This window comes from Engystomops pustulosus, chromosome 10, assembly GCF_040894005.1.
Source record: "Engystomops pustulosus chromosome 10, aEngPut4.maternal, whole genome shotgun sequence".
NCBI lineage: Eukaryota > Metazoa > Chordata > Amphibia > Anura > Leptodactylidae > Engystomops > Engystomops pustulosus.
In genome coordinates, this window is record NC_092420.1 from 101,111,440 (window position 1) to 101,124,913 (window position 13,474).

Consider the following 13,474-nt stretch of genomic DNA (forward strand, 5'->3'; position numbering starts at 1 on the left):
GGTCGCTGTAGTGCTCCAGGCTGTGTGCATCCACCTGTCTACTTCACCTGCCGTGCTGGTCGCTGTAGTCCTCCAGGCTGAGTGCATCCACCTGTCTCCTTCACCTGCCGTGCTGGTCGCTGTAGTGCTCCAGGCTGTGTGCATCCACCTGTCTCCTTCACCTGCCGTGCTGGTCGCTGTAGTGCTCCAGGCTGTGTGCATCCACCTGTCTACTTCACCTGCCGTGCTGGTTGCTGTAGTCCTCCAGGCTGAGTGCATCCACCGGTCTCCTTGTGTGTCACATCTCCAGGCTTGCTGCTTGCACCGGGCTTTGCAGGGACATGTTGTGGCTTCACAGCAGATCTGGTGCGGCCTGGAGCGGCCATGCAGGTCACCACATCCCTCTGCTGCAGGTTCTCTCGCAGGGTTTGTTTCTCTATGGATGTTCTCCTCTGTCTGGGTGCAGGAGTGGGGGGCTGTGCACCTGCTGCTGGTCTGACAATCTGCTGCTTCACCTGTGCTACTCCACGCTGGGCTGGTGAGGAACTTTCTTCTCTGCTTGCTGTACTCACTTTCTTCACATCAACTTTCTTCTCAACATAACTGCAATTCAGTTGATTCTCTTGCTTACTGAGAACTTTTGGATTTGCATCCATCTTTAGAGTTATCTGGGAGTTCACTCCCGGTGTAGGCCTGGAGGCCTGGAAGCCTGGGCCTCGCTTGGGGAATCTCCCCACCCAGGGTGGCCCCGCCCTGGGCTCGCTCCAGACATCAGGAGACTCAGGAGCTCTCACCACACACAACCTCCCAGCAAGGGGGCAGTATTATAGTAGTTATATTCTTGTACATAGGGGGCAGTATTATAGTAGTTATATTCTTGTACATAGGGGGCAGTATTATAGTAGTTATATTCCTGTACATAGGGGGCAGTATTATAGTATTTATATTCCTGTACATAGGGGGCAGTATTATAGTAGTTATATTCCTGTACATAGGGGACAGTATTATAGTAGTTATATTCTTGTACATAGGGGGCAGTATTATAGTAGTTATATTCCTGTACATAGGGGGCAGTATTATAGTAGTTATATTCCTGTACATAGGGAGCAGTATTATAGTAGTTATATTCTTGTACATAGGGGGCAGTATTATAGTAGTTATATTCTAGTACATAGGGGGCAGTATTATAGTAGTTATATTCTTGTACATAGGGGGCAGTATTATAGTAGTTATATTCCTGTACATAGGGGGCAGTATTATAGTAGTTATATTCCTGTACATAGGGGGCAGTATTATAGTAGTTATATTCCTGTACATAGGGGGCAGTATTATAGTAGTTATATTCCTGTACATAGGGGGCAGTATTATAGTAGTTATATTCTTGTACATAGGGGGCAGTATTATAGTAGTTATATTCTTGTACATAGGGGGCAGTATTACAGTAGTTATATTCCTGTACATAGGGGGCAGTATTATAGTAGTTATATTCCTGTACATAGGGGCAGTATTATAGTAGTTATATTCCTGTACATAGGGAGCAGTATTATAGTAGTTATATTCTTGTACATAGGGGGCAGTATTATAGTAGTTATATTCCAGTACATAGGGGGCAGTATTATAGTAGTTATATTCCTGTACATAGGGGGCAGTATTATAGTAGTTATATTCTTGTACATAGGGGGCAGTATTATAGTAGTTATATTCCTGTACATAGGGGGCAGTATTATAGTAGTTATATTCCTGTACATAGGGGGCAGTATTATAGTAGTTATATTCCTGTACATAGGGGGCAGTATTATAGTAGTTATATTCTTGTACATAGGGGGCAGTATTATAGTAGTTATATTCTTGTACATAGGGGGCAGTATTATAGTAGTTATATTCCTGTACATAGGGGGCAGTATTATAGTAGTTATATTCTTGTACATAGGGGGCAGTATTATAGTAGTTATATTCCTGTACATAGGGGGCAGTATTATAGTAGTTATATTCCTGTACATAGGGGGCAGTGTTATAGTAGTTATATTCCTGTACATAGGGGCAGTATTATAGTAGTTATATTCCTGTACATAGGGGGTAGTATTATAGTAGTTATATTCTTGTACATAGGGGGCAGTATTATAGTAGTTATATTCCTGTACATAGGGGGCAGTATTATAGTAGTTATATTCCTGTACATAGGGAGCAGTATTATAGTAGTTATATTCCTGTACATAGGGGGCAGTATTATAGTAGTTATATTCCTGTACATAGGGGGCAGTATTATAGTAGTTATATTCCTGTACATAGGGGGCAGTATTATAGTAGTTATATTCCTGTACATAGGGGGCAGTATTATAGTAGTTATATTCTTGTACATAGGGGGCAGTATTATAGTAGTTATATTCTAGTACATAGGGGGCAGTATTATAGTAGTTATATTCCTGTACATAGGGGGCAGTATTATAGTAGTTATATTCTTGTACATAGGGGGCAGTATTATAGTAGTTATATTCCTGTACATCGGGGGCAGTATTATAGTAGTTATATTCCTGTACATAGGGGGCAGTATTATAGTAGTTATATTCCTGTACGTAGGGGGAAGTATTATAGTAGTTATATTCTTGTACGTAGGGAGCAGTATTATAGTAGTTATATTCTTGTACATAGCGGGCAGTATTATAGTAGTTATATTCCTGTACATAGGGGGCCGTATTATAGTAGTTATATTCCTGTACATAGGGGGCAGTATTATAGTAGTTATATTCCTGTACATAGGGGGCAGTATTATAGTAGTTATATTCCTGTACATAGGGGGAAGTTTTATAGTAGTTATATTCTTGTACATATGGGGCAGTATTATAGTAGTTATATTCCTGTACATAGGGGGCAGTATTATAGTAGTTATATTCCTGTACATAGAGGGCAGTATTATAGTAGTTAGTCTTGTAAATAGGGGGCAGTATTATAGTAGTTATATTCCTGTACATAGGGGGCAGTATTATAGTAGTTATATTCCTGTACATAGAGGGCAGTATTATAGTAGTTAGTCTTGTAAATAGGGGGCAGTATTATAGTAGTTATATCCTTGTAGTGAGCAAATAGAGTTGGGCGAAGTAGCACAATTTAAATGGAGGATCCAGTGCTCAAACATGGATTCAAACGTGCTCCTGATGAGGTCAGTATTGTGTGTGGCCTCCACGTGCCTGTATGACCTCCCTACAATGCCTGGGCATGCTCCTGATGAGGCTCAGTAGTGTGTGGCCTCCACGTGCCTGTATGACCTCCCTACAATGCCTGGGCATGCTCCTGATGAGGCTCAGTATTGTTTGTGGCCTCCACGTGCCTGTATGACCTCCCTACAATGCCTGGGCATGCTCCTGATGAGGCTCAGTAGTGTGTGGCCTCCACGTGCCTGTATGACCTCCCTACAATGCCTCAGTATGCTCCTGATGTGGCTCAGTGTTAGGTTTGCTTCCACATGCCTGTATGACCTCCCTACAACACCTTAACATGCTCCTGATGAGGCTCAGTATTGTGTGTGACCTCCACGTGCCTGTATGACCTCCCTACAATGCCCCAGCATGCTCCTGATGAGGCTCAGTAGTGTGTGTGGCCTCCACGTGCCTTTATGATCTCCGTACAACACCTCGGCATGCTCCTTGTGAGGCTCAGTATTGTGTGTGGCCTCCACGTGCCTGTATGTCCTCCCTACAACCCCTGGGCAGCTCCTGATGAGGCTCAGTAGTGTGTGTGGCCTCCATGTGCCTGTGTGACCTCCATACAACACCTCGGCATGCTCCTGATGAGGCTCAGTATTTTGTGTGGCCTCCACGTGCCTGTATGACCTCCCTACAACACCTCGGCATGCTCCTGATGAGGCTCAGTATTGTGTGTGGCCTCCATGTGCCTGTATGACCTCCCTACAACACCTCAGCATGCTCCTAGTGACGCTCAGTATTGTGTGTGGCCTCCACGTGCCTGTATGACCTCCCTACAACACCTCGGCATGCTCCTGATGAGGCTCAGTATTGTGTGTGGCCTCCACGTGCCTGTATGACCTCCCTACAACACCTCGGCATGCTCCTGATGAGGCTCAGTATTGTGTGTGGCCTCCACGTGCCTGTGTGACCTCCATACAACACCTCGGCATGCTCCTGATGAGGCTCAGTATTTTGTGTGGCCTCCACGTGCCTGTATGACCTCCCTACAACACCTCGGCATGCTCCTGATGAGGCTCAGTATTGTGTGTGGCCTCCACGTGCCTGTATGACCTCCCTACAACACCTCGGCATGCTCCTGATGAGGCTCAGTATTGTGTGTGGCCTCCACGTGCCTGTATGACCTCCCTACAACACCTCGGCATGCTCCTGATGAGGCTCAGTATTGTGTGTGGCCTCCATGTGCCTGTATGACCTCCCTACTACACCTGGGCATGCTCCTAGTGACGCTCAGTATTGTGTGTGGCCTCCACGTGCCTGTATGACCTCCCTACAACACCTCGGCAGCTCCTGATGAGGCTCAGTATTGTGTGTGGCCTCCATGTGCCTGTATGACCTCCCTACAACACCTGGGTATGCTCCTAGTGAGGCTCAGTATTTTGTGTGGCTCTTATCTCAGTACCTAATAGTAGCCAGACAGCCTCTAGTGATCACATGGAGGGCTGTGCGGCCCCTTAAACATTATTGACCCACTGCCAAACCGAACATGCTAAAATATGCTGCAGGCAGCAGATCACTCTCTGCGGCGCCTCCAGACTCTGTCTTGTCTGTCACATGTGCTCAGGGTGAACCTGATTTCATCTATGAAGAGCATGAACATTGGGCCATCAAACCATCCACCATGGAGTCAGTTTCTAAATGTTATGCAGATACATGGGGGTGATTTTGCAGGGCTCTGGCAGTGCCCTTTATGTTCCTCCTTGCACAAAGATGGAGGTAGCGGTCCTGCTGCGGGGTTGTTTCCCTCCTACGGCCCTCTCCACGTCTCCTGGTGTACTGGCCTGTCTCCTGGTATATACTTCTCCATGTCTCCTGGTGTACTGGCCTGTCTCCTGGTATCTGCTCCTCCTCCATGTCTCCTGGTGTACTGGCCTGTCTCCTGGTATATACTTCTCCATGTCTCCTGGTGGTGGCCTGTCTTCTGGTATATACTTCTCCATGTCTCCTGGTGTATTCGCATGTCTCCTGGTATCTCCTATACCTCTCCTGGTGGTGGCCTGTCTCCTGGTATCTCTTCCATGTCTCGTGGTGTTCTGGCCTGTCTCCTGGTAGCACCTCCAGCCGCTGGACACCAAACCGACCGAACAGACAAAGAAAACCTTCTTCCCACGGCTTGCATTGATGTGCTCTCCTAGATGAGCGGCACTACCTGTTGTAGAGTCCGTCTCTTGCTACCACGAATGTGAAAGCACCAATAACATTCAACACTGACCAAAACATCAGCCGGAAACCATCGGTACTGAGAAATGGTCTGTGGTCCCCACCTGCAGAACCTCTCCTTTACTGAGTGCGTCTTGCCATTTGCCTGTGAAATTCATTGTCCATCAGTGCGGCTTCCTGCGTGCACAGTTTGATCTCACAGTTTCATCTACTTGGAGTTATATATATTGGGAGTCCATTACTAAGGGCCCGATTCGCGTTTTCCCGACGTGTTACCCGAATATTTCCGTTTTGCGGCGATTTCCCCTGAATTGCCCCGGGTTTTTGGCGCACTCGATCGGATTTTGGTGCACCGGTGCCGGCATGCATGCGACAGAAATCGGGGGGCGTGGCCGAACAAAAACCCGACGGATTCGGAAAAACCGCTGCATTTTTTTAAAAAATGTGTTGCGAAAATTGGACTTGCCTTCACTCAGCCCGCCTCGGTGAACTCCAGCGCGTTTTGATGCTTTTCAGCGCAGCCACCTGGTGGACAGCGGAGGAACTACCTTAATAAATCCCGGCTGGACCCGAATCCAGCGCAGAGAACGCGCCGCTGGATCGCGAATGGAGCGGGTAAGTAAATCTGCCCCAATGTGTTGTGTAAGTTGAGCAGTATGTAAAGGGGTAGTACAACTATAGTCTTCATAAGAGAAACAGAGTGAAGTTTTCAGACTGTTAGTTACAGACATCGGGGGCTTATACTTGTCTGTTTAGCTTTTTTTCCTATTCATTTTATCAAACAATAATTTGCAATTGTTTGGACCATTTACAGAACCGCGACACATCTGCTCTTGGGTCAGTTCTGGATCTGAATTCCATCTTATTACACGTTTATGTTGTATCCTTTGAATTGATGATAAGTTGTGCCACATAACAAGCTCAGCTCTGCTACATCTGCACTTGTATGACTTGGAGACAGACACATTGATGTCTGAGATGAGCAGTTTAATATCTTTTAGGTTCGTTTCTTTGTTAACATTTTGCCGTCCATCATTTTACATCACTTTAAACCCATCAGCGCTTCACTTTTCTGCTTCGTGTCTGATTAAAATTCACATAACTAAATAAAATAGCGCCGCCGATAAAGCCTGTGTGATCAGCTGGAAAATCTATTTTGCAGCTCAGACGAAGCCTTTGGCAAAGTCAATTTAAACTATCGAACAGAGAATGGCCTCTCTCTCCTTCACTTGTGCTGCATCTGTGGCGGTAAGTAGGCGACCTCCGAAATATACGATATACAACTTCATGTAAGAAATGAATCTGAGATAAACACATTAAATGGTAGAACGAGCAGAACAATCTCTAAGCACATGAACTTCAATGAGGGGCTCCTGCAGCTCCGAAATATAACTACTATAATACTGCCCCCTATGTACAGGAATATAACTACTATAATACTGCCCCCTATGTACAAGAATATAACTACTATAATACCGCCCTCTATGTACACGAATATAACTACTATAATACTGCCCCTATGTACAGGAATATAACTACTATAATACTGCCCCCTATGTACAAGAATATAACTACTATAATACTGCCCCCTATGTACAGGAATATAACTACTATAATACTGCCCCCTATGTACAGGAATATAACTACTATAATACTGCCTCCTATGTACAGGAATATAACTACTATAATACTGCGCCCTATGTACAGGAATATAACTACTATAATACTGCCTCCTATGTACTGGAATATAACTACTATAATACTGCCCCCTATGTACAAGAATATAACTACTATAATACTGCCCCTATGTACAGGAATATAACTACTATAATCCTGCCTCCTATGTACTGGAATATAACTACTATAATACTGCCCCCTATGTACAAGAATATAACTACTATAATACTGCCCCTATGTACAAGAATATAACTACTATAATACTGCCCACTATGTACAGGAATATAACTACTATAATACTGCCCCCTATGTACAGGAATATAACTACTATAATACTGCCCCTATGTACAGGAATATAACTACTATAATACTGCCCCCTATGTACAAGAATATAACTACTATAATACTGCCCCCTATGTACAAGAATATAACTACTATAATACTGCCCACTATGTACAAGAATATAACTACTATAATACTGCCCACTATGTACAGGAATATAACTACTATAATACTGCCCCCTATGTACAAGAATATAACTACTATAATACTGCCCCCTATGTACAGGAATATAACTACTATAATACTGCCCCCTATGTACAAGAATATAACTACTATAATACTGCCCCCTATGTACAAGAATATAACTACTATAATACTGCCTCCTATGTACAGGAATATAACTACTATAATACTGCCCCCTATGTACAGGAATATAACTACTATAATACTGCCTCCTATGTACTGGAATATAACTACTATAATACTGCCCCCTATGTACAAGAATATAACTACTATAATACTGCCCCTATGTACAGGAATATAACTACTATAATCCTGCCTCCTATGTACTGGAATATAACTACTATAATACTGCCCCCTATGTACAAGAATATAACTACTATAATACTGCCCCTATGTACAAGAATATAACTACTATAATACTGCCCACTATGTACAGGAATATAACTACTATAATACTGCCCCCTATGTACAGGAATATAACTACTATAATACTGCCCCTATGTACAGGAATATAACTACTATAATACTGCCCCCTATGTACAAGAATATAACTACTATAATACTGCCCCCTATGTACAAGAATATAACTACTATAATACTGCCCACTATGTACAAGAATATAACTACTATAATACTGCCCACTATGTACAGGAATATAACTACTATAATACTGCCCCCTATGTACAGGAATATAACTACTATAATACTGCCCCCTATGTACAGGAATATAACTACTATAATACTGCCCCCTATGTACAAGAATATAACTACTATAATACTGCCCACTATGTACAAGAATATAACTACTATAATACTGCCCACTATGTACAGGAATATAACTACTATAATACTGCCCCCTATGTACAGGAATATAACTACTATAATACTGCCCCTATGTACAGGAATATAACTACTATAATACTGCCCCCTATGTACAAGAATATAACTACTATAATACTGCCCCCTATGTACAAGAATATAACTACTATAATACTGCCCCCTATGTACAAGAATATAACTACTATAATACTGCCCACTATGTACAAGAATATAACTACTATAATACTGCCCCCTATGTACAGGAATATAACTACTATAATACTGCCCCCTATGTACAGGAATATAACTACTATAATACTGCCCCCTATGTACAGGAATATAACTACTATAATACTGCCCCTATGTACAGGAATATAACTACTATAATACTGCCCCCTATGTACAAGAATATAACTACTATAATACTGCCCCCTATGTACAAGAATATAACTACTATAATACTGCCCCCTATGTACAGGAATATAACTACTATAATACTGCCCCCTATGTACAGGAATATAACTACTATAATACTGCCCTCTATGTACAGGAATATAACTAGTATAATACTGCCCCTATGTACAGGAATATAACTACTATAATACTGCCCCCCTATGTACAGGAATATAACTACTATAATACTGCCCACTATGTACAGGAATATAACTACTATAATACTGCCCCCTATGTACAGGAATATAACTACTATAATACTGCCCCCTATGTACAGGAATATAACTACTATAATACTGCCCCCTATGTACAGGAATATAACTACTATAATACTGCCCCCTATGTACAGGAATATAACTACTATAATACTGCCCCCTATGTACAGGAATATAACTACTATAATACTGCCCCCTATGTACAAGAATATAACTACTATAATACTGCCCCCTATGTACAGGAATATAACTACTATAATACTGCCCCCTATGTACAGGAATATAACTACTATAATACTGCCCCCTATGTACAAGAATATAACTACTATAATACTGCCCACTATGTACAGGAATATAACTACTATAATACTGCCCCCTATGTACAGGAATATAACTACTATAATACTGCCCCCTATGTACAGGGATATAATTACTATATTACTGCCCCCTATGTACAGGGATATAATTACTATAATACTGCCCCCTATGTACAGGAATATAACTACTATAATACTGCCCCCTATGTACAGGAATATAACTACTATAATACTGCCCCCTATGTACAGGAATATAACTACTATAATACTGCCCCCTATGTACAAGAATATAACTACTATAATACTGCCCCCTATGTACAGGAATATAACTACTATAATACTGCCCCCTATGTACAGGAATATAACTACTATAATAATGCCCCCTATGTACAGGAATATAACTACTATAATACTGCCCCCTATGTACAAGAATATAACTACTATAATACTGCCCCCTATGTACAGGGATATAACTACTATAATACTGCCCCCTATGTACAGGAATATAACTACTATAATACTGCCCCCTATGTACAAGAATATAACTACTATAATACTAATAGAAATAAAGTGATTTTCTCCATTACAGTATTTTTCGGAGTATAAGGCGCACCATCATTAAATGTCTGCTAAAATGTCTAGGTTCATATATAAGGCGCACTGGACTATAGTCCAAAAAATACGGTAAATAGTATATATATATATATATATATATGTAGGTGGATTCTTCTTCTCATACGTCTCTCGGTTCCTTTGTGTTCTGATCCGTTTCTGCTTCCATTGCAGGTAATAAGTCACATATTAGATCCCTGATGCTGAAAGGTTTACGCCCCTCCAGACTGACCAAAAATGGCTTCACCGCCCTCCACATCGCGGCTTACAAGGTCAGATGAAGCTCTGAGATCACATCGAAACTTTGTATTTTGTGGCAGATTTTTCTATATATTTGCACCAGTTTTCCTCCCGTAGACATATAATAACATTTGGCTATTTGGGCCAACACTGGTGAACTGTAAAGTTGTCACATTAATTGTTGTTAGTAGCCGCAGGACTGTGAAATATGGATTTATATTCCAGGATTGTAGGTTCCCCATGTGTCCTGGGGGCGTGTCCTCACACTGCTGTGCTCTGTACTCTCTGCACCCAGCTGTTCTCTTCCATCTGCTTTGCATTAGAAACAGAATTATTCTTCAATGTTTTGTTTCTTTAAATCACCCAAACAGGCTGAGAAATTTCCTTACAGGGATCCTATAAACCATTTTTCTGCCCTAGACCACCAGGGAGTCGTGCACTGTTCCCTGCCTTAGACCACCATGTATGTACATTAACCCCAGCTCTAGACCACCAGGGATAGTGCCACTAGCCCTCCTACTACACTAGACCGCCAGGGATACTGCCACTAGCCCTCCTACTACACTAGACCACCAGGGATACTTCCACTAGCCCTCCTACTACACTAGACCACCAGGGATACTTCCACTAGCCCTCCTACTACACTAGACCACCAGGGATACTTCCACTAGCCCTCCTACTACACTAGACCACCAGGGATACTGCCACTAGCCCTCCTACTACACTAGACCACCAAGGATACTGCCACTAGCCCTCCTACTACACTAGACCACCAGGGATACTGCCACTAGCCCTCCTACTACACTAGACCACCAGGGATACTGCCACTAGCCCACCTACTACACTAGACCACCAGGGATACTGCCACTAGCCCTCCTACTACACTAGACCACCAGGGATACTTCCACTAGCCCTCCTACTACACTAGACCACCAGGGATACTGCCACTAGCCCTCCTACTACACTAGACCACCAGGGATACTGCCACTAGCCCTCCTACTACACTAGACCACCAGGGATACTGCCATTAGCCCTCCTACTACACTAGACCACCAGGAATTCCTATTTTAGTCTTGCCATAGACCAACATATACTTACATTGCTCCTTACTACACTAGAGAACCAGGGAATCTTACAAAATGTCTTCCTCTCGACCACCAGGGGTGCTCACATTAACCCCTTCATTGTCGCAGAACATCATTGATGCATACTATTCACATAGATAGACAACCTGCATTATCCCAGACCACCAGGGACACTTAAAATGAATCCCATTTTCTATCAAAGGCCACCAAGTATCCGGACATTAACCCTCTTACTACACTTGACCTCCAGGCATTCTTGTTATTCCTTAGACCAGAGATACTTATTATATTACCCCCAACTCTAGACAACCAAGAATCCGGACATGGACCTTCCCTCTCCACTAGACAACCAAGAATCCGGACATGGACCTTCCTTCTCCACTGGACAACCAGGATTTTGGACATCATTTGCTGCCCTAGACAGCCATTAACCCCTTTATTGCCCCGGATCACTGGAGGTGCCTACAATAACTCTAGCAATAGACAACCAAGTATATTATCACAAGTTCCATCACATAGACCACCAGAGACACTTACAATGAACCTCATTTTTGCCTTAAGCCACCAATGCTCTTGAAATTAACCCTCTTACTACACTAGACCACCAGGGATTCCTCCATTATTTTCTGCCACCAACAACATGGTTTAAATGAAATTAATACTAGCTCTAGACCACCAGGAGTGATAAAACTTCTGCAACACCCCTGGCAATGCGCAAGGCAGAGGAGTGTTTGCGAATAAGCCCCCTGTATCATTCGGTACATCTAGAGGTAATTAGCAGCGGTAGTTTCTGCCTGGACGGGCAAGGGTTAATCTTATTAAATACTGTTATCCAATGATGTTCCAATCTGTAAACTGGAGTGTGATTGGAGAGTGAGCACCCACTTACTGGAGTGTAACGAAACCTTTGGTCGAGGAGGGGCAAGGCCTCTTAGTGCTGAGCTCTCACCTCATGAGCAGCTCTTGGCCAGCAGTTCCTGACACAGGAGCATCTCTTCCCGGTCTTCTAGAACACTGAGTGACCAGAGACAGCCGCACACCTTCAGTGTGTCACAGAATTAAAGCTGCATCTTCCATATCTGGACACAGCTACTTCCCAGGCTGCACCAATGTACAGGCTGGTGAATCTACTCCAGAGGATCACTCTCCATGACCACTCCAGTAATCCGGACTTCTCCAATTATCCGGCCTGCAGTTGTTCCAATAAAGAACCGTGAGTTATTTTTGCACAACGTTGCCTCGGTCTGGTCCCGAATATGGCTGTAACATCAAGGGCTTCCCCATCCACTAACCAGGGACATATACTATGGACACTAAGGGGTTGCCCCAGGGAGAACCAGTACCACAGCCTCTCCCTCATCTAATTTCTAGCACACACCACCCGCTGGAGACCTGCCAGGCTGTAGTACAGCCCTCCTGTCCCCATACCAAGCACCGTGACCACAGCGTGCCTAGGCTGCAACTGCCAGCCACTCCGGTATTCTGGGCCCCGGCAGCCTTCATGCCCCAAGAAAAGGCTAGGCCCTGGTGGGGGATGATGCAAGTGGCGTCACGAACAGGATATCTACTTCTGTGCCTTATACTGGCACTATAGACTGTCGTTTTACTAAAAGACTGTGCTGCCTAACCCTGCTGCCATCCAGGTTTAGGTCCAAGTGATTTTGCGTTATACAACATTGACATTGTTACTACATTGCCACGTGCTGTCGAGCTCCGCTCCAGGACTCAGGAGATTAATCCCTGCAACGGACTTTGCCAGCTCTGCTACATCTCCTTGCTGCGCCACAATCTCCAGTCTGCCAAACCTTCACTGGCGGGAAATCCAGGTGACTCACCAAGCTTCATCAATATGCGAATGGTGCAACCCCGCCTACTGTGGCGCAAAGGAAAATCAAGCCTGCCACAGTCCTTGGCGGGAAAGAGAGTGACTCCGCCCTCTGGCGTGAAGCGGACTTCCTGCCATGCCTGATTGCAGCGCCAGAACTCCTGTGGACCGGGAGGTCAGCACCATGTTAGGTCCTAGGCCTTTCTCCCCCGCTGAGAAACCGGAGTTCCTAGAATGTGATTGTGATCTCCGCACAGCCAGTCCAGAGGCCCTTTGCAGGGCATCGGCTGCAATGCGGGATGACCAGGGCCTTTGTCATGAGGACTTACCTGCAGTCGGTGACGGAGCACCATGCATCACCCGGGCG

General features: G+C 43.9%; 1 protein-coding gene across 2 annotated transcripts in view; it reads left to right on the forward strand.

Annotated features, from left to right (window-relative positions):
• Positions 1 to 13,474, forward strand: part of TNNI3K (TNNI3 interacting kinase) — a 164,798-nt gene that overhangs the window by 18,300 nt on the left and 133,024 nt on the right. Inside the window, exons 3-4 of one of the 2 annotated variants that reach the window (XM_072128309.1) lie at positions 6,502 to 6,587; positions 10,132 to 10,229. In XM_072128309.1, the coding sequence (XP_071984410.1) occupies positions 6,502 to 6,587; positions 10,132 to 10,229 (184 nt within the window). The remainder of the gene's footprint in view (positions 1 to 6,501; positions 6,588 to 10,131; positions 10,230 to 13,474) is intronic. The other variant, XM_072128310.1, reaches the window with a different exon arrangement.